This window comes from Solanum pennellii, chromosome 3 (assembly GCF_001406875.1).
Source record: "Solanum pennellii chromosome 3, SPENNV200".
In the NCBI taxonomy this organism is placed as follows: domain Eukaryota; kingdom Viridiplantae; phylum Streptophyta; class Magnoliopsida; order Solanales; family Solanaceae; genus Solanum; species Solanum pennellii.
Window position 1 is genome coordinate 54,637,849 of NC_028639.1, and position 20,121 is coordinate 54,657,969.

Sequence of the window (20,121 nt, forward strand, 5' to 3'; positions counted from 1 at the left end):
TTCTACTTATTGTACATGTCAGTTCAATTGACTAGGGATTTAATGTGATTTGTGATATACTTGATGCCTCCATCCATGATTCTACCCTAGTTGAAGAGTCAGTCATAGTCACCCATGCATATCGTGTTGTCCTATGTTGTTTTGGATTTTCAAGTTGCTAATATACCCATAAACGATCATATTTGATATTTTTCGACTTTTGGGGCTAAAAAGGTGATCCTAGACGAGTTCTTGCCAATTTTTCATCATTCCTGAGGCTAAAGTTAAGACTTTAACATCAGAATCTGTTTTTTGATTTGTAGAACCTAATTTCTTGGTTTATAATCTATGAAGAAAGGTTTTTATTTTAGAATTATGGTGGAAAAAGCCCTAGTTTGGGTAATAGGATTGTGAGTTTGGTCTAGAATTGTTGGTTTGTTATAATCTGAATAATTAGACCTTTGATTGTTCCTTGTGTGTATTAGTTGTTGTAGACCTATAACAAGCGAAAAGAATTCGAAAAGGAAAGATTCAAGTGTCGTAGGGGATTCAAGCTTGGATTTGAGGTAGGTGATGGTTGTAATTTCATGTTGGTGTAATATATATTTGTAATTGCTTCATTATAATGTATATATATGAATGTTGCATTATTGATCACCGTAATCATAATTGAGGTTAATTGAATAATTGTATGTCATGAATCACTTTTTATTGTATGATCTTGATGATGTACTTGTGATTGTGATTGTGATGTGTGATGGGGATCAAATTGCAATATTTCGGCAAGCTAACTTGGATCGGGTTGCCACGTCCGGCACAACTATTAGATCGGATTGTCACATTCCAGCATAATTATGGGACCGATTGTCACGTTTCGATATAATTAGGAGATTGAATTGCCACGTTCCGGCAAGCTAACAGTTTGAATTTTGGTTCCATGAGATGTTCATTGAATTGAGTTCCGTGAAAATGGTCATTGAATTGTGATGTGTATATAAATGTCTAATGATGATTGATATTGAAAGACTATTTGTTGCTCTAAATGATTTAATTGTATGTTGTTAAAAATTGTGAAATTGTTCGTTGATTTGAAGGATGATGATATTGTATATGTTTGGTACATGTTTAAATTATAAAATTATGGTTATTTACATGTTTTCACTTAGTGGGATAGCCGTGTGATCCTACCAGTAGAATGTGGTTGTGTTAGATACTGAACTTGCTCTTATTTTTGTTGAGTGTAGGGTATCTTCCCGTGGCTATTGACAGACCTACTTTAGAAGATCAGTGGCCCTTTGAATTCAAGGGTGAGCTAGTTCTTTCGGCTGCCTTGAGTTCTCTTTGTTTAGGTTCACTCTTTTCGAACTCAGACTATTGATTAAGTTGTTATTTTTGGGGTTGTACCCCTTGTTCTTAGATTTGTCTTTTGTAGAGTTTTGGTACATTGACTTTCAATTCTAGGTATTTAATTTCGTATTTGTTTAGTTAATTAAACTTGTTTTTGTAACTTTATTGCTTTAGTTGCTTATTTTGGGTTGTAGTAATGGTTCTCCCACCGGATGGTTAGTATGGGTGCCAATCACGATGGTTTGGGTCGTGACAACTTCAAACTTAATAATTTTAAGGGATAAGACACAAGTATCCCCAGACTATGCCAAAAATCCTAAAAACACACCTTAACTAAATTAAAGTCCTATTATCCAACCTATAGTTGAGGAAGAGCCAGTGCCAAAACCTACGTGTGTTGCACAAATCCAACCGATATTCTTCATTTGTAAGGGTGAGCATGGTATGATACAATACGATATTTGAATGTTTCGATACTATAATTTTTTATTCGATTTTTAAAACGTTATACCATAACCACACCAAGTTAATTCGATATTGTTCGATATCTTGAAGTTCAATTTTGATATTTTACTGTATGGTAAATCATAACCATAATTTGTTATACTTCGACTAATATATACTCGTATATTGTAAGAGTATATATCACCAAATGGTATCTCTATCAAAGGATAATATGAAAATAATAATAATAATAATAATAAAAATAATAAAAATAATAATAATAATAATAATAAAATGAGAAAAAAGAAAAATAAAAAATAAGAAAAAGAAGAAAAGTAATTTATTTATTTTTCTCAAAAAGGTAAAAATATAGAAGGAGAGACAAAAATAAAAAAGATGAACTAATTAAAATAGAAGGAAAAAAATATATTACCAAATGGCATCTCTAATAAATAATAATACGAAGAAAAAAATCAATTAAAATAGGAATAAAAGAGAAAATAAAAATAATTAATGAGAAAGAACAAAACCTGTTTATTTTAGTTTCCATAGAAAAGTGAAAATATAGATTGAGAGAGAGAAAATCAACCTAAGATTAACTAACAAAAATGGTAGAAACAATAACATTGGTATATGGTATTTCTAATAAAAGATATAATAAAAAAGAATAAAAAATAAATGAGAAAATAAAAATAATAAATGAGAAAAGAATAAAAGATAATATAAAAATAATAAAATAAGAAAGAAAAAAAATTAATGATAGGACAAAAAGAATAAATGAGAGAAAGGAATGGGTGTATTAGCTGTAAAAATAAGAATTTCTTGAATTACTTTTGAATTAGGATAAGAACTATGAATCATTTTCGTAAACCTCAATATCTTTTTTAACTCACATACAAATATACAAAACTATTAGGAAATTATTGAATTTAAATTAATCTTGCCTATTTTTTTCAATATTTTCTATTTCAATTACAAAATCTTGCAACTTGCAAACTTCAAGATAAATCAACATATATCTAGTTAATTTCATAGATATATTTTATAATACTAGTGAGGACAAACATCAGAGCAGTATTAGTTATTGGTGGAACAACAATCTTAATAATTTTAAGGGATAACGATTTAAATATCTCAAAATTATGACAAAAATTCTAAAAAGACACGCCTTAACTAATTAAAGTCATATTATCCAGCCTATAGCTGAGGAAAAACAAGTACCAAAACATACGTATGTTGCACAAATCCAACTTATATTCTTCATTGGTAGGGGTGGGCATAGTACCGTGGAATACAATATTTGAAAGTTTCGATACCGTAATTTTGATATTCGATTTTTAATTTTGTATGGTTCGGTATTTTGAAGTTCGATTTTGATATTTTATAGTATGGTAAATTGATAGTCATAATTTGTTCAATTTCGACTAATATATACTCATATAATAGAGTATTATGATTTCGACAATTAAAAAAGGTCCCAATTGTATCTCACATACACACACGCATGCACACACTCACTCACGCACTCACGCGCGCGCACACACACATAGAGTAAAATCTCACTAAATTAATAATCTCTCTAAGATAATACTTTCTTTCAGTTTCAACTTGGGTTAGTGGGAAAAATCACCAACTTCAATAAAATAATAAGATAATATGTTTTTAGAAGATCCGTATATAAATATATGGTCCCATTAATATTATAAATTAATAATTTCTTAAAAATACAAATATATCTAAGACAAGTGAAATATGATTCTATTGTGTTTTTTTTGGTTAAAAATTGAATCTAGTTGAAATTCATCTCTAGCTTTTCTAATAGCATCGAAAAGTCTTGGTGTTGTATTTTTGAATTGTACCATAAAATTGTGAAGAGTTCTAGATGCGATAAATGTTTTCTTAAGTGTAACTAGTTGTAAAAATATTGCATCATCTTCAACTTCATCATCAACATTGTTTTTTCTTATGATATCCACAATTTATTCTAAAAAATGAACCTCTGAACATGTAGCATTTTCATTCGGATAATCTAAAAGGATATTGACGTCAACTTTTTGTGGTAATCAATACCATTAATCATGACTTCAAGTTCATGAATGACGTTTTCACAAAACACACTTTAAATTAATAAATATTAATTTATAAATAATACCTCTATAAAATAATAATATTTTAATGGTCCCACCTATATTAATTTAAAGAAATTTTATTATATATATATAAAGATTGTGTAGTTAGGTAATTTTTTCATATATATACACACATGCACGCATGTACGTATAAAATAAAGTACAAAAAACCCTTTTGTTTATCAATTACAATTCGAATGCATTTAAATCAAAATATGTGGTCAAAGTTTTAGCTTCTAAGCGTTTAGATTATACTAATATTAGGTTGCATATTTGTTAGTATTGTAATAATGAATATGTTGTTTATGTAACTATATAATCGATACGGCATTCAGTATATTTTGGTATGTTATATCTAAATACCGGATACCGTATTGAAATACCAAAAAAATTAAAATATATACCATATACCATAATATCAAAACCATTGAACAAAATTTTGGTGTTGTTTAGTATTTCGACATATACCATACCATGTTCATCCCTACCTCTCTCTGTAACAATAGTTGTCCACTATTGATTTGTTATAAGAATTAAAAAACAACAAATGATAATGATAATTTTCCCAAATCCCCCTTATTAACTAGACAAGTATTATTTGATTAATCAATATAATTTAGTGAACAAGTAAAGATAAGCAGAGAAAATATTCAAATTATATTTTTATCCTACTTATATAAATATCGAGAAAAATGCATAAGTACCCTCCCCCAACATATCCCTGACTAAGGTCTTATTACCCCCTAAACTTATTTTATAAATAATTTTTTACCCCTTTTTGGTCTATGTGACACTATCTTTTGGGCCTAATGCGTGCTGAGAACACGTAGGCTGAAAATGGATAGAAAATTATTTATAAAATAAGTTCATGGGTAATAGGATCTTAGTATAGTATAAGTATGTCTTTGAATTTTGGGCATAGATTGGGGGTACTTATACATTTTCCCTAAATATTAAACTTTAATTTTTAAATGTAACGACCCAGACAATCGTTAGTTAAGATAGACAAAAATCCGAGAAAAATTTTGGGCCTTGTCCCGCCAGAGCGGATGGGTGGCGCTAGGGCGGGACAAGTTAGCGCCAGAGCGGGATAGGCGAGGCAGCACAGAAATCATGAGAAATTCTATTTTCTCCATCTTCCTTAAATACTCAATTAAGTTGTAAAACACCCTAAAAACCTCAAAAAAGTTTCTTTAAGCTCGGGAAGGAAGGATAAAGAGATTTTTAGCATAGGAATGACGAAATCTTGCAAATTCTTTGACAAATCTATCGTCATGGACCCAAAAAATAGGAATTGAAGTCAATAACTCCGTGCAACCGTTTGACGCTCAGGTAAGTTAAGTTCTATTAATTGAGTAGTTTAAATTTTTTGCCTATTGCGTGATACATGCAAATTGATGGTAGGATGCATGTATAGACCATACACCGACTGATTTATGTTTTACACCTTAGAGAGAAGCCTTAGACGTTAAATTAGAATGAGTATGGTCAAATTAGGGTTGCACGAGGTGCAAGGAATAACCGGTGATAGGTGATGGTTGTGATTCTATGATTGTGTTATGTATGCATGTACTTACTTCATTGTGATACTTGTATATGTATAAATGTTGCAATATTGATCGCTTGTTGCAAATGAGTTAGATGAATATGTATAATCTAAATGATATATTTGTAATTGTGATTGTGGTGTGTGAATGAGGATGGGATTGACACGTTGTGACAAGCTAACTGGGATAGATTGTCACATTTTGGCATAACTTTGGATTGAATTGCCACGTTCCGGCACAATATTGTATCAAATTATCACGTCCTGACATAACTTTGGGATCGAATTGCCACGTTCCGACAATCTAATTGTTTGAATTTGGGTTCCGTGAGAGGACCAACTATTTGCGATTAATATGTATTGTGAAGCATATGATATTCAATATTGTGCGCGTGTGTAAGCTTGATGATAGGGTGTATGTTGATCTATGCGTATGCATGAGAATATGTGGTGGAATTGATTTTTCTATGATGTGGTACTTGTTTGGCATAGTGAAAGGTCAAGGTGTTCAAGGGGCGAGTAGTGAATAGCGAGGGTTGCTCATTGAGTAAGTTGCAAAAGAGAGCGGGTTAGGGTTGGAGCTTGAGGCAACAAAATTATATGGCCTTGGTTAGGCATGGTGACGAGAAATTAAGGGTATGATACGAGCGATTAGTAGGAAAGGAAGGTGGTGGTACTTGAGAATATTCAATGAGGTTAGCATGTTTAGGCTATGATCTAATAAAATCAGGAGTGTTAGTTGTTGAGAAGGTGATTAGTATTTGGAGTATTGGGTAAATCATAGGTGTCCTAAGAAAGTGCAAAGGTGGAGAAACGAGTTGTTTAATTCATGATCTTATTATTGATTCCTTATATTATAAGGTGAGCGTCGGGTTGATCGATGATGCCTACCCGTACGTGTGGTTGTACTAATACTACTCTAGCTATATATGTCTTTTTGAGATAGTCTAAATGCATGATTGGTGATGTTTCATAAGGTGAAGACGAAGAAATTCCCCAGCAGCTTCATTCTTCTTCCTACATGGTAGGAGCTGTGTTTTTTTTTATTAATTTGTCGAACTCTTACTCTTGCTAGCTCTTCTACATGTTAGACTAGATCCTTAGGGTTGTTAATTACTTTACAAATCTTAATTAGTTCGTGAAAAAGAGTTTTGTTTGTAAAGATTTTATTCCTATTATATCTATATTTCTTTAATTTTCGCATGTTTAAACCTTTGGGTTTACGAGAATTTTCCTACTTAGATTGTAGAGTGGGTGCCTGCACGACCCGATGAGTTGGGTCGTGACATTACCCTGCCATTATTATTGTATTCAAGTTTGCTATTTAGCCAGAAGGAAAACAATTTTGTGTTAAATTGAAAATTGAATTGTTAAGAATCATAAAATATTTAATCGAAACTTGTGATAAATATCTTTTTAATTTCATTATTAATTTAACATACTTACAAATTGAAAATCGATAAATCGAACCAAATGTGATACATAAGTCCATTAGATCATTGATGTTGTTGACTATAATCAATCTTAATAGAAAGAGACATGTAAAGTTTGCTCACTTGGCAAAAGAGACAGGTAAAGTTTGCTGACTTGGCTAAATACAATTGGCTATCATTCGTACTTGCCATGTCAGATATATCTTGGTGGCCAAGTTCTGTTGTTTTTACCTTCCTTTTATTAACAGTCCTTGTTACCCAAGTTAAAAGGGTAAAATAAAGTTACAATCTTTTTTATGTCAATTAAAATAATAATAAATACAAATAATAGTATTTTAAATTATCCTTCTTTAGTGTCAAGGATATTAGTCTAAGAATATTGTACTTTAATTATAATTCTAAAAGTAACAATTATTTAAGGTTAAATTTTATAAACAAAAACAAGAAGTTAAAATGAGAGTATACCACGAGAAAATATAAATTTCGATGTATATCCAAAGTAAAAAAAAAAAAAGATACAAATCTCCTGTCCTTGCTCATAAATATTTTTTGTTTCTTTTCAAAAAAAATTAATGACATGTAGTAAGTTTTGCTCAAGTAATTATCCACATTAAGTGTATATATATCACATTAAAGTAGTAATATACAGAATCATTTCGTTATAATTTATTATAAAAATTATAGATATTTTGCATTCATCTATTTTTTGGTATATTAGTAAATGTTAATGAATCTTAGTTTTTGTTTGCATTACAACTTTTTGAAATGTGATCTATTTCTAACTATGGAGTATACAAGCAACTCAATAAAAAGGTGCAAAAATAAATAAATAAAACACAAATACACTCGTCGTATCAATTTGTATTTATATTTTTTTAGTTTTTATTTACATTATGCAAATATTTATTTATAATGTCAACAACGAAAGCATAAATTTAGCTGAGATCAAGTTAAAAAACATATTTATCGATTACGAAAAAAGAAAGAAACACTAATTAAGTTCTAGAACATTCAAATATCGTAAAAAAAAAAAAAAAAAAAAAGGGCGTTGTTTGCGGTGAAAAAGTGTAAAAAGTTCCATTTCTATATATGCATGGAGGGTTTGCTAATTATCATTACTCCTTTGTTTAAGCTAAAATCCTCTCTACTAAGTGAAAAGGAGAAAGGGATCATCACTGTTGTAGGCTGAAGCAAACCTAATGAGGGCAAATTCACAGTGATTATTGTTGTATGCGAAAAGATTCAAGTTCTGCTTTGATTTCTCTTCGCTTTCTGGTAAGAAATTCACATTTTTCGCTATTTTTTGTTTGGTATTGTTAGTGTTTGTTGCTTAAAACCCCAAATCCCCTTTTTTCTGCAAAAATTGTTAGGTTTGGTGAGCTCATGGTGACTGAATCGGGTCTTAATTGAACCTAAGCTCGTGGTGTAGGTTTACGCCGATGTGTCTATTCAGGGAATATTTGTTTGAAATCTGTAGTTGCTGCTGTTAGTTTTAGTAGTACAGAGTGATGGTTTTGCAAAATTATGTATAATTCTGGTTTTGTTGACTGATTAACAACATAATTGTTTGGGATGATTAGTCATGAGCTTGATCTGTGAGCAATTTTTGATTTGTGGCTATCTGGTAGCTAGTTTTCCTGAAAATAGAAGAAATGTAGCCAATGTATAGTGTAATAAAGAGTAATGGGAAGTAAATTGTTAGAAGTATACGTTAATGAAATGTGAAGAATTGAAACTGATACCTGCTTTTGTTGACTACAAAGTGAACTCTATACAAACAGTTGATTTGATTAGAAAATGATGCTTTTTCAACGTAAAAGTTGAAATAGCAGCAATGTCATTGACAAACTGATACAAAGTTCATGATTGTACTTTCACCATTTGAACTTCTAATTGTAGACCTAAAACTGAGACCCTAAACTCTATTTCTTAAGTTAAAAAGAAAAAGAAAGAGGAAATCCTTATCATGGATCCAAGTGAGTTTCTTATAAGCACAACTTATAGCTGGGGAAATGAATAATGCATAATAATCACATCCTTATAAGCAGTGGCGTAGCCCGTACGTAAGATTTTGTCAAAATAAACACTCTATCGTAAATGTTCTCAAAAATAGACACTAGCATAAATGTTAATCGTCGTGGTACTAATTGAGGGAAGTAAACGTTTCAAAGAAGTTTCACGGTTGATCTACTCCCTCCTTTTGCTTTTACTTGTCCTATGTACTAAAAATACATTTTCACTTTTACTTGTTACTTTTAGTGTATAGAGAGAGTTTTTGCTTTTTCATATTTAATCCTTAGCATTAGTTACTTATTCCCAAATCTTCTCAAGACCTAAGACTTAACATCAATTAAGGGATCAAGGTCATATTAGTCATTGTTTTTTTAAAGGGTGTGAAAGTCCAAACTGGACTAGTAAAAATGATTGGAGGGAGTATGTTGTTCCACTGTCCATACACTATCACTTCAAAAGGAAAACAATAACAAACATTAGTTTCAAAGAGCCAGTGGTCTGTTGGTTTGTTTGATGTTTATTGAAGGGGAGGTCGGTGTATCGAATCCTTTGAGGAACTCTTTTTAAAGAAACATAAAAATGCTAAAAAACAAAGACTAATTCGTGAATTTTGGGGGAATCGATCCGCGCCATTCATTAAGAAAACTCAACGCTGGACCAGTGAACTAAGAGTTGGAATGTGTTAAGCGGTGTTACTTTCTCTTATATCTTGTGATATTTGTTTTCTCACTCTATCGATCATACACATTTAGTTTAACTTTCTAGCAAAGCCGTGTTGGATGACACCACTTAGGAACGTGCACCCCCTTACTTATCAGAAAACAACATATATAAATGAACAACCATAAGGCCCAATGTTTTTATAGATTCTTAACATTTTGTTGATTAAAGAGTTAATTATTTCTTTCTGACAAGAAATTTAAATTTTTCGCTTTCATGTTCCCATAGTTAGTGTATCTTTGTTTCTTGCTTAAACCCCTGAAACTCTTATTTTCTTTGGTCCTCTTTGCTGGAACTAGGGGTGTCAAAAATGTCCCAAGCCCATCTAACCCGCCCATTAACTTACGGTTTGGGCAACGATACAATTTTCTGATGGGCTAATTGGACATAGCCCATTTCAACCCATGAAAGTGCCCAAATCCAACCCATGGAAGTACCTATTTTATATCCATGCTTGTGTTTCCTACTTTTGTATTTTGTCATTTATGAGGAAATTAAGATTATGCTTATCTTCAGTAATTATTCAATGCTACTTTATAGTGACTTTATGCTTCTTTCTTTTTTCCTTTTGAAGATTCCTGGACAACTTTAAGCCTAGATTTCAATTCTTTTAGTGGCTTAATATGATTGGTTATTAATGTTTTGAAGTAATGATTAAAATTAATAGAAAATATATTAATTGAACAATGACACAAAAATATTCATTCAGAAAAATTTCCAAGTTATTGAATTTGATGTATGTATGAATTATCATTAAAATCTTTCCAAGATACTGAGTTTTTTCCTTTTGAGTGTAAGTGTGCATTATTATTTCTTGTGATTATACGGTTATACGGTATTACTGGCTTATATGTAATGATTGTTCTATGTTAAGTATTTGTTTATACAAGCATCTCTATGTTTGAATATTTGAAATGATAAGATTGAATTATTGTTGTTGATTTGATTAATAGGTTTGTTGAGAACGTTTGTTGATGTCTATATTGGTATATCTAGTGAATTGATTTTTGCTACCAAATGTAATAATTGAGTAGTTGATGTTATCTTGGTGGGGTTTCTGAAATCTCTTTAAGAGTTTGTGAGCTGATGGTGACCGAATTCTGTCTCGATTAAACCTTAATTATTTTGCTGGTTTACTACTTTACACTTGGGGTTTTGCCAAAAATTTACCTGTAGTTCCATGTCTCTGCACTGCTGTGACTAATTCTTGGCTATTCATGGTATTTGTTTGAAATCTATAGTTGCTGCTATTAATTTTAGGAACAATTTTTATACTAAAGTTTTGGTTATCCAAAATGATGTATTATTGTGGTTTTGTTGACTGATTATCAACATGATTGTTTGAGATATTTAATCCTGTGCTTAATCTGATGAGTAAAATTTGATTTGTGGTAACATACTAACTAGTTCTTCTGAATATAAAAGAAATGTAGCAAATGTCCAGTAACAATGAGTAATGGAAGCCAAATAGTAGCCAAGGGGATCATGAAAAGAACCATAGGCGAATAAAATCAGTATCTCGACATCCATCCTATACGGGAATGCAGAGCTTTAGATTTGATTTGTTTGACTACAAAGTGAACTCTATACCAAACGGTTGAATTGTTAGAGAATGACATTTCTCAATAAATAAGTTGAAATTGCAGCAATCTGATAGATGAACTGATAGAAACTTCATGGTTCTAGGGTACCAACTAGACCTTCTTTCACCATTTTAACCTTCAAGTTTACGCCTAAAATTGAAACCCTAAACCCTTTGTAATAAATTTTTTAAAAAGGAAGAAGAAAAGGAAATACTTCTGATTGATCCAAATGAGTTTCTCATAAGCACAACTCATAACTGGGGAACTGAAAACCATAGAATACAGCATCCATATCAGAAAACAGAAAATATAAATGAGTGTAGTGTTGATTTTAGCCACAACTTGTGAGTTTCCAAGGTCTTAGCATTTTAAGCTATATCAATTTGTGGCTTTTGTAATTGTTGATGGGTTAAACAAGTATGACACATCACAATTATTATCTATCATATACTAACTCTAATGAGTAAATTTGATTTGTAGGGAAAGAAGTCCTTACCTTTAGAGAACAATGTCTATTGCTACTGTTGCGCTTAGTCCAGTCTATGAAGATCATTTGAACTTAGCAAGCTGTTTGGCAGGCCAATACCGGTTCCGGTCCAATGATTCAATCTTGATTTTTTTGACCGTGGGTGGGTCTGTAATTCCCTTGCGTGTTAAGGAGTCCGATTCTATTGCCTATGTGAAATCTAAAATCCAAACATTCAAAGGTTTCTTTGTGAAGAAGCAGAAGCTTGTCTTTGATGGAAAGGAGTTGGCTCGGAACAATTCCCGTGTGGGGGACTATGGGGTTGCTGATGGTAACATTTTGCATTTGGTTCTTCGTCTGTCTGATATACAAGCAATTACTGTTAGGACAGTGTGTGGTCAGGAGTTTGAGTTCCATGTCGATAGAAATAGAAATGTTGGTTATGTTAAAGAGCAGATTGCAAAGAAGGGAAGAGACTTTCGTGATCTTAGGGAACAGGAACTAGTACATGATGGTGTGGAACTAGAAGATAAGAGGCTGATAAATGATATTTGTAAAAGCAACGATGCAGTAATTCACTTGTTGGTGCGTAAATCAGCTAAAGTACAGGCTCAAGCCGTGAAAACAGATTTTGAAGTTTCAGTTGTAGCATCGGCATCAAATGAGAAAGGGTCTGATGCAGTAGAGAAGCTCCAAGAGAGGTTTCAGGCTGTTGGACTCAATACTGTGCCAAGAAGTTTTATTTTGGAACCATTGATTGTCAATCCTAAGATCACACCATCGCCAGTTGTTAAGCAGCTGATTGGCAGAACTTTCGATGGTATGGCAAGGGGTCACCAACCAATTAGGTCCTCGGAGGGATCAGGGGGTGCTTATTTCATGCTAGATTCATATGCTCAGAATTATGTCTCTGTTTTTAAACCAACAGATGAGGAGCCTATGGCTGTGAATAATCCCCGGGGGCTTCCATTGTCTGTAGATGGTGAGGGGTTGAAGAAGGGCACACGTGTAGGAGAGGGGGCATTTAGGGAGGTTGCTGCGTATATTTTGGATCATCCCAAGTCGGGACCTCGCTCAGCTTGTTGTGATGAGAAGGGATTTGCTGGGGTTCCTCCAACAGTTATGGTCAAGTGTTTCCATACTGGTTTCAATCATGCTGAAGGCTCTGAATATTCATCCAAGAGTATTAAGATTGGGTCGCTGCAGATGTTCAGGAAGAACAGTGGAAGTTGCGAGGATTTTGGTCCTCGTGCTTTTCCTGTTGATGCTGTACACAGGATTTCTGTGCTGGACATAAGGTTGGCTAATGCAGATAGGCATGCTGGAAACATTTTGGTTCAGAAGGATGATATGAATGGTCAGGTTGTGCTTATACCAATTGATCATGGCTACTGCTTCCCTGAAAATGTAAGTGTCTCAACTCAGCATCCAATATTTACCAAATAGAACTATAGAAGCATGTAGTAATCTTAGATGGCATATCCTAAGATGATATGGGTATTAATTAACTTCTCTTCTGATTCCCTTTACTGGGTCTATTTCAGGCCTTTTTATGACTTCTATGGTGATGTATATATTTTCTATGATCGGTTTTAGAAGAATATATGTTTTATGAGGAGTATGATATAGGTTAAGAGAGTATTCCCTGGTATGCATCATTTTTTGCTCATTCACTCTAGATCATAGTACACTAGGTGTTGATCTTGTCTTACCTGCTAATTTGTGGAATGTGATTGCATTAATCAAGGCAACTTCTCCATGCCCTGATTTTTCTTTTCCAGATATGGTTCTCCACTCATTTTTTACCCCATCCCATCCTCTAATTTCCCTTTTTTCTAATACAGTTTGAAGATTGTACTTTTGATTGGCTCTACTGGCCTCAAGCACAACAACCTTACTCTGCTGAGACAATTGCATACATACACTCTCTTGATGCTGAGAAAGACATTGAGCTTCTGAAGTTTCATGGTTGGACCATGTCCCTTGCTTGTGCACGTGTATTTCGTATCTCTACTATGCTTCTGAAGAAAGGTGCAGAGAGAGGTCTCCCCCCTTGTGCAATTGGAGGAATCATGTGCAGGGAAGCACTGAAGAAGGAGTCTATCATTGAGCAGATTGTTGAAGAAGCTGAAGAGAGTGTGCTCCCAGGAACAAGTGAGGCAGCATTCATGCAGTCTGTTTCGGTTATCATGGATCGACGCCTTGGTGACCTGATTAAGTAAATATGTATGTATGAAGATGTAAATTTTGTGCATATATTAATAGTTACCTGGTTGAAACTAAATTCTGGGAAAGGGTGGGATGTTAATGTGGTGTTTGTAGGGGCTCTTTTAACTTGAAATATTTAGCTTTTTGTTATTGTGGAAAAAATATGACTTGATAAATATATCCTACCTGTTAATAGCTTTGTTGGCCTCATGACTATCCACATAGGGAATTGAACTTGGAGGCCCCTCCACCACTCATTTGACATCATGGTTTGGAAGTTATTGTAACGCACCAACGCTCCTAATTGCCGAGCCAGATGACTGGTCCACTTCAGCTTTGAAGCTAATTTAAGGACCAGGAAACTAGAGAAGGGCTTCAACTAGTATTGATCAGTTACTTGAGAGAGTCATTAGAACAATTTCTTCAGGGATAAGGTATGCGTATATCTTAAATCTCTCCAGATTTCACTTATAGGAATGTTTTTGTTGTCTGGATTCAAATTATCCATTTCTGATCCTTAGTTGCCTAAGTTACCAAACGAATCAATCTCCATAACTCTACCTTTATTCTATGCCTTGGGGGGGACCCTTGACATTCTTACGTGTTTACTTTAAATTTCAGTAAAGCTAACCACCATGTAAGTTGGTTTTGTTCTTCTGTCAGCATCACATTCCTTATCTAGTACAATTTCAATGGAAAAGAAAGGATTTGATCAAAGTTATATTAATAGGAAACCATTTTGCTAAGCTTCTGACTTCTGCACAAGTCCAAGTGCATATGATTTTTCTGTTTTTCCACCCTTTTTCCTGTGCTTGCTTTGGGCCTGACTATCCAAAAGTCTCACTTTGAGTAAAACACTCCATATCAAAGACGATTCCGTACCTGGTTATTAAAGGGGATACACATCCACAAAAGTCACTATCAATTTGAAACTCAATCAATTGAATGTAATGTGAAACTGGCACTTTTCCATTAAACCAATAACTTTTTGCTGGTATGTTCTAATTACAACAAAAAAGAAATTACAACATTTATCATTTAATGAAGAGGTATCTCTAGAATGTTGCAAACTTGCTCTTTAGTCAGTTCACCAATAAAGCAAAATTGCAACTTACAGCTTATAAATTATTACACTTAAGAATTAAATAACAATGGTACATACTTATTATTTATATATACCGACTGCAAAAAAACATAAATCTGATATTTATACCTTTCTTTTAAGTACTTAGCCCTGCCAAGAAAGACACCCCAGTTGAAGGCAACCAAGATGATCCATAAATAAACTTTGATACAGTGAACTTGCTGGCCTCTTCGACAGACTTAATCACCCGATACCCTGGCCAAGTGACGCGTTGCCCTACTGCTGCTCCTGGCCCAAAGTTCATGTATTCACCATAATACAATGTGTTCAGCGCGAAATCACCATTCCACTCAAGCCAACCATGTGGGTGTATATGATCACCCATGTTAGATAACATGTATACTGTTCGCGAATACATCTTCCATGGTCGACCTAGATATGTAGAGAAGCTTCCTTTAGACGCCTGAAGATCAGGTGTTGCCATGATTTTGCAAGCATGGATTGAAATCCCAGTGTTTTGGTTAGGGTCTTTCCTGTTTTGGGCTGTGATGGTGTTCTTTTGATTAGCCATCGGCTTTCGAGCATAGATGTTACAGTTTTGGAGGACCACTGCTGCATTTCCAAAAATGAAATCTACTGTACCATAGATATCACACTCACGATAGAATTGACGCTGTGAATGCACGTAGAGGGTGTCTTGGTATCCAATAACATTGCACCGGAAGACCACGGCGTGATCACCTCCGATACGGAGGGCTACTGCTTGATGATTGTTTGGTCCAGCATAGTTCTCAAATGTCACATCCCTTGCAATAAAACCAGCTCCAGTTGCAGCTGCATGTTCATTAAGAAATTACTACAACAACATACCAGTAAAATCCGACACGTGGGTCTAGAGAAGATAAAGTGTGCAGGTTTTACCACTACCTAGTGAAGATAGAAAGACTGTTTTCGAAACACCCACAGTTCAAGTGCAACAAATCCAAGTACAAAAAAAAAAGAAGAAAGAAAACAATATAGAAAACATAGCAACTACCACGATGAACCAACAAAATAGTGCAATAATCAAAATACAATATAAACAACTCATATTTGTTCCATTTTCTATTCTTTTTCCGGTACAGGATAAACCCAAGGGGCCCTCACAACCCAAGCAGAACAACACAATTATCAAGGGCGTGTTGTATCACTGAGCTAATATGCCATTGTGCGAGAGCCCTCTAACCATGGGCCCACTATACCAAAATCAAGAGAAACTCCATCCCTCTCTTTTCTTTTTTCGACCTCATGTTAGACACCAAACATATATTCTATCTCTATGGGAGATGTTAGAAGTGTACAAAATAACTTAAAGTTAAACACAAAGGTGAGCATAAGAGATAAATCAAAGGACATGGAAAATAGTGATGACTCCACTTGCTCCTACTACAATAGCAATATTCCCTCTTTAAATTGTGGCCACCAAATTTAGTTAGGTCATATCGCTATCCTTAATAGGCTTTGAAAGGTTAAATGCAATAAATTAGATGGAACATGCGAGTTTATTAGGATTTTTTAGCCGCCGCTGTAAGTCCATAGCGAAGTCAAAAATTTTAACCCAAGAACTACTGGAAGGGAGTACATATCTAAAAATTAACGAAAAAGACACAAAAATATCTAAAAAAATAATTTGCACATAAAAAACATGACAAATAAACTAAACGAAACATCGAGGAGTGAGAATTTTACCAAAGGAGGCAGTATGGAATGTTGTTAGGTGTTGAGATACACTTTTTCCTCCCGTAATTACCGTCTTCCCCTTTCCATCTCCTATGAACATCACGTTCATTTTTTTCCTCCCTACTTTCAAATTATTTTCTTCATACCTATCATTTATTTTTTATAATAATAATAATAAAATGATTAAAAACAATATGAAGTCAAATTCCTTAATGACTACGACAAAAAAAAATGAAGAAAAAGTTTACTCTGCCACGTAAGTGAAAATAAAATTTTAAAAAAAAATGATTGAAAAGGGGATCAGATACGTTACCAAAAAGTGAATCAAAAAGTTTTTCACTTTTCCAACCTACTTTTTCCCAAAAAAGATAATTTGCATTTTACCTTCCCGCCTTCACGTAAATTATGGTCCGGTGATTACTCTTTTCCGGCACCTTTTTTATCGCTTCAGCTATCGTCTTCACCGTCCCGCTACCGTCCTTCGCCACTATTATATCTGCTTGAATTTCCGACACTGATTTATTCATCAATTTTCTATCCCTCCGTGACATCCATTTCGGAAATTCATCATGATGTGTTTCGAATTCCATCAATCTACGCCGGCGATTCTGTATCGGAATCCCGGAGAAGTCATCGTCGCCATTCGCGGCGGTGTAAATAGCGAGAGCATTACTCACCAATTCAGATAAGTCCTTTAGGTTCTCCGACATATGATCCTTCACATTCCCGGTGACGTCGGCGAATCCGTCGGTACACGTGTCCTGATTCGTGAGAGCTGCGCTTAGCCACGTCATGACGTCCTGTGTAGATCCCGTCGGCGAATCTCCATCGCCGGAGAAAACAGAGTCTAACGAGTGTGAGAGAAGATCAACTGATTCTTCCAACAATTCAAGGCAATCGTCGTACGCCGATCTAACTTGCGTATTCATTTGTAGGTTGTTGATATCGGAAGCTTTGTAAAGTCCTTTACCAAATCGCTGCAGAGTTAAATTGACTGAAATGTGAACGAGGTCACTGTCAGAAGCAGAGTTAGCTCCAGGATAATTAATCAGCGAACTGAGACAGAGAGATGGATACAGAGTACGACTACAGGTACGCGCCATTGCTTGACTTGGTTTATCAATTCTATTTCCGGCCTTATGCCGAACTCCGATCAAAACCGCAACAGAAATTGCCGAAGCAATTAAAAGTACAGTGGCTGAAATCAACATGATCTTAATCTTATTACTCCGGGGATTGGGAATTATCACCCTGCCGGAGGTTTCTCCGGGGTCCGGTTTTCCTAAACGGCCATAGCCCATTTTTATAAATACAAAAAATGTGAACAAAAATGGAAGTTAGTGAGTTAAAGAGTGTGATGAAGAATGGAGAAATTATGTGAGTATATATTGGGCGGTGAGTATTGCTAATTAAGAAAAAGAATTTCAGTGGTTGGTGCGAAGTCGATGTCTTAAAGGAGAAGAGAATTAGCTGGCTTCGACTATATATATATATAGTAATTAATTAGTGAAAAGAGTAAATTTTCAATGAAAATTTCGCATGTGATTATTTTATTTTTAATTAAAAATATCGAAAAATTTTAATTTTTTATAAGTTTGAAAATAGGAAGTCGTAAGCAAGCTATTTTCTTTGTCCATTCGTAGATTACCTTAGTACTAAGGGTGACGAATACCGAATTGTAGTATACTTTATTGCTTTTTCTTACGAAGAATATTTCTAGTGAAGTTCAGTTACTTCATTAGAAATTGTTGGTTAACTAATCCCCATATTTTAATAATACTCTCTCCTTTCCTTTTTTACTCTGTCTATATTGGACTTGTAAAGATCAATTTTAGAGGTCGTGAGATGTTTATCTAAATCTCTTTGATAAATAAATTTAGTAATTTTTAAATTTTTGGCCAATATATTTTATGTGTATATATAATTTTTAAATCTTCAGCTTATAAGATTAGGTTGATTTAGGGCTTGTTTGGATTTATTTTTGACTTATTTTTATTATTTTAATTTTAAAATAAATATTTATGAGCATTTTTTTATAAATTATTTTGATTTTAAAATATCTAAAATAAGTCCATCTAAACGGGTACTTAGTGGTTTATATAGAGTTAAAATAAAATTAGGTTTCAAAGTTTAAAGGAAAAATGACATTGGTTGATTTAGAAAGTATAATTATTGGTAATGAACTTTTTAGTGACTAGATTATTATGACTTTTGAGAATGGAGAAGTGGGACCAAATACAGTTAAGATTGTATTACTTTTTGTATGTATATACTATTATTATGTAATACCCATGCCTACTTATCTCAAGAAATGATTTTTTTAAAAAGGCTTTTAAAAGTAAGAGCAACAAGAAATAATTTGTTACTATGTGATCCACATAACTGACGTTACCTGTTTAACAAAAAAGATAAAATTTCTAAATTCAAAACGAAAGATTTAAAATTATTATTTAATACGATAAAAGAAATTTCACATAATTAGTATCAGTCATTGATGTTCGATGCGAAGTACAGAAAGTATCAATATACTTTCTTCGTCCGATTTTGTTTGTCATGGTTTCTATTTTTAGAGTCGAACTATAAAAACTTTAACTAACATTTTAAAATGTATTGTTTCATCATATTAATATTCAAAAAATTGTAAGTTATAGTACTTTTCATATAGTTTTAGGATATTTAATTTTTTTTTTGTTTAAAATATCAAATTAATGTAATTTAATTTACCTTTGAAAATTAGTCAAATTGACTTTCAATAAACGCAACATGACAAACAATTTCGGACGAAGGAGGTACAACATTTTTGTTTTTTCTCTATAGAAGGGCAAGTTCAGTATTCAAGCCCTCAAGGAGTTGACATTCTTATTGCTCTTTACTATGACATAGTAACAATTGTTTGAGTAAGAAAAAATAAAAAAATTAAATTGTTTACCTGTAATTTCCATAATGTTTTTAGTTTTATAGAAATTATCACTTTAGTGCTATTTCTAATGTATTAAAAACCTACTCCTACCACACTTTTATTGTAGTACATTTTATTTCTATGAGAAATTAGAAATAAATATTTGAATCATACTAAAATTTAAATACTTTGAAATTCGTAGACTCGTTAGAGTAAGAGGGAGAATACTTTGCCATAATTCATTCTACTTATCATATTTTTCTCTCAGGTTGTTGAAATTAAGAATTTGATTAAATTTTATTATTTTTGGTTTTTAATTTAATACTACCTTTTTAAAAAATATTATATTAATTTGTATTCATATTTATTAAGATCAAAAGAAAAATTAATAGATTACTAATTAATTATATTATAAAATTTTAAATTAATTATTTTTAAATAATCACCACAGATAAAGACCGGACGAAGTACTTTAGTGGTATTCATTGTTCGAAGCAGTTATCTTTTAGATTCCTTTTAAGCCTCTTTTTTTTAGATTCTGATACCGTTGA

The 20,121-nt window shown here is 33.1% G+C and overlaps 2 protein-coding genes across 3 annotated transcripts; one reads left to right on the top strand and one right to left on the bottom strand.

The window, feature by feature from the left end:
* Nucleotides 1-7,916: 7,916 nt before the first annotated feature.
* On the top strand, nt 7,917-14,067 carry LOC107014484 (phosphatidylinositol 4-kinase gamma 3). Of its 2 annotated transcripts, XM_015214413.2 has the most exons (3): nt 7,917-8,153; nt 11,675-13,067; nt 13,505-14,067. In XM_015214413.2, the coding sequence occupies exons 2-3, from the start codon at nt 11,703-11,705 to the stop codon at nt 13,880-13,882; spliced, it is 1,743 nt and encodes a 580-aa protein (XP_015069899.1). In that variant the 5' UTR covers nt 7,917-8,153; nt 11,675-11,702; the 3' UTR covers nt 13,883-14,067. The 2 variants fall into 2 exon arrangements, with proteins under 2 accessions (XP_015069899.1, XP_027770947.1); XM_027915146.1 differs by lacking the exon at nt 7,917-8,153 and having other exon boundaries at nt 11,669-13,067.
* A 742-nt stretch (nt 14,068-14,809) lies between these two features.
* LOC107014483 (probable pectinesterase/pectinesterase inhibitor 61) lies at nt 14,810-18,132 on the bottom strand. The gene is made up of 3 exons (XM_015214411.2): nt 17,056-18,132; nt 16,681-16,817; nt 14,810-15,786 (listed from the first exon to the last, which is right to left on the bottom strand). The coding sequence occupies exons 1-3, from the start codon at nt 17,970-17,972 to the stop codon at nt 15,089-15,091; spliced, it is 1,752 nt and encodes a 583-aa protein (XP_015069897.1). The 5' UTR covers nt 17,973-18,132; the 3' UTR covers nt 14,810-15,088.
* Nucleotides 18,133-20,121: the final 1,989 nt, after the last annotated feature.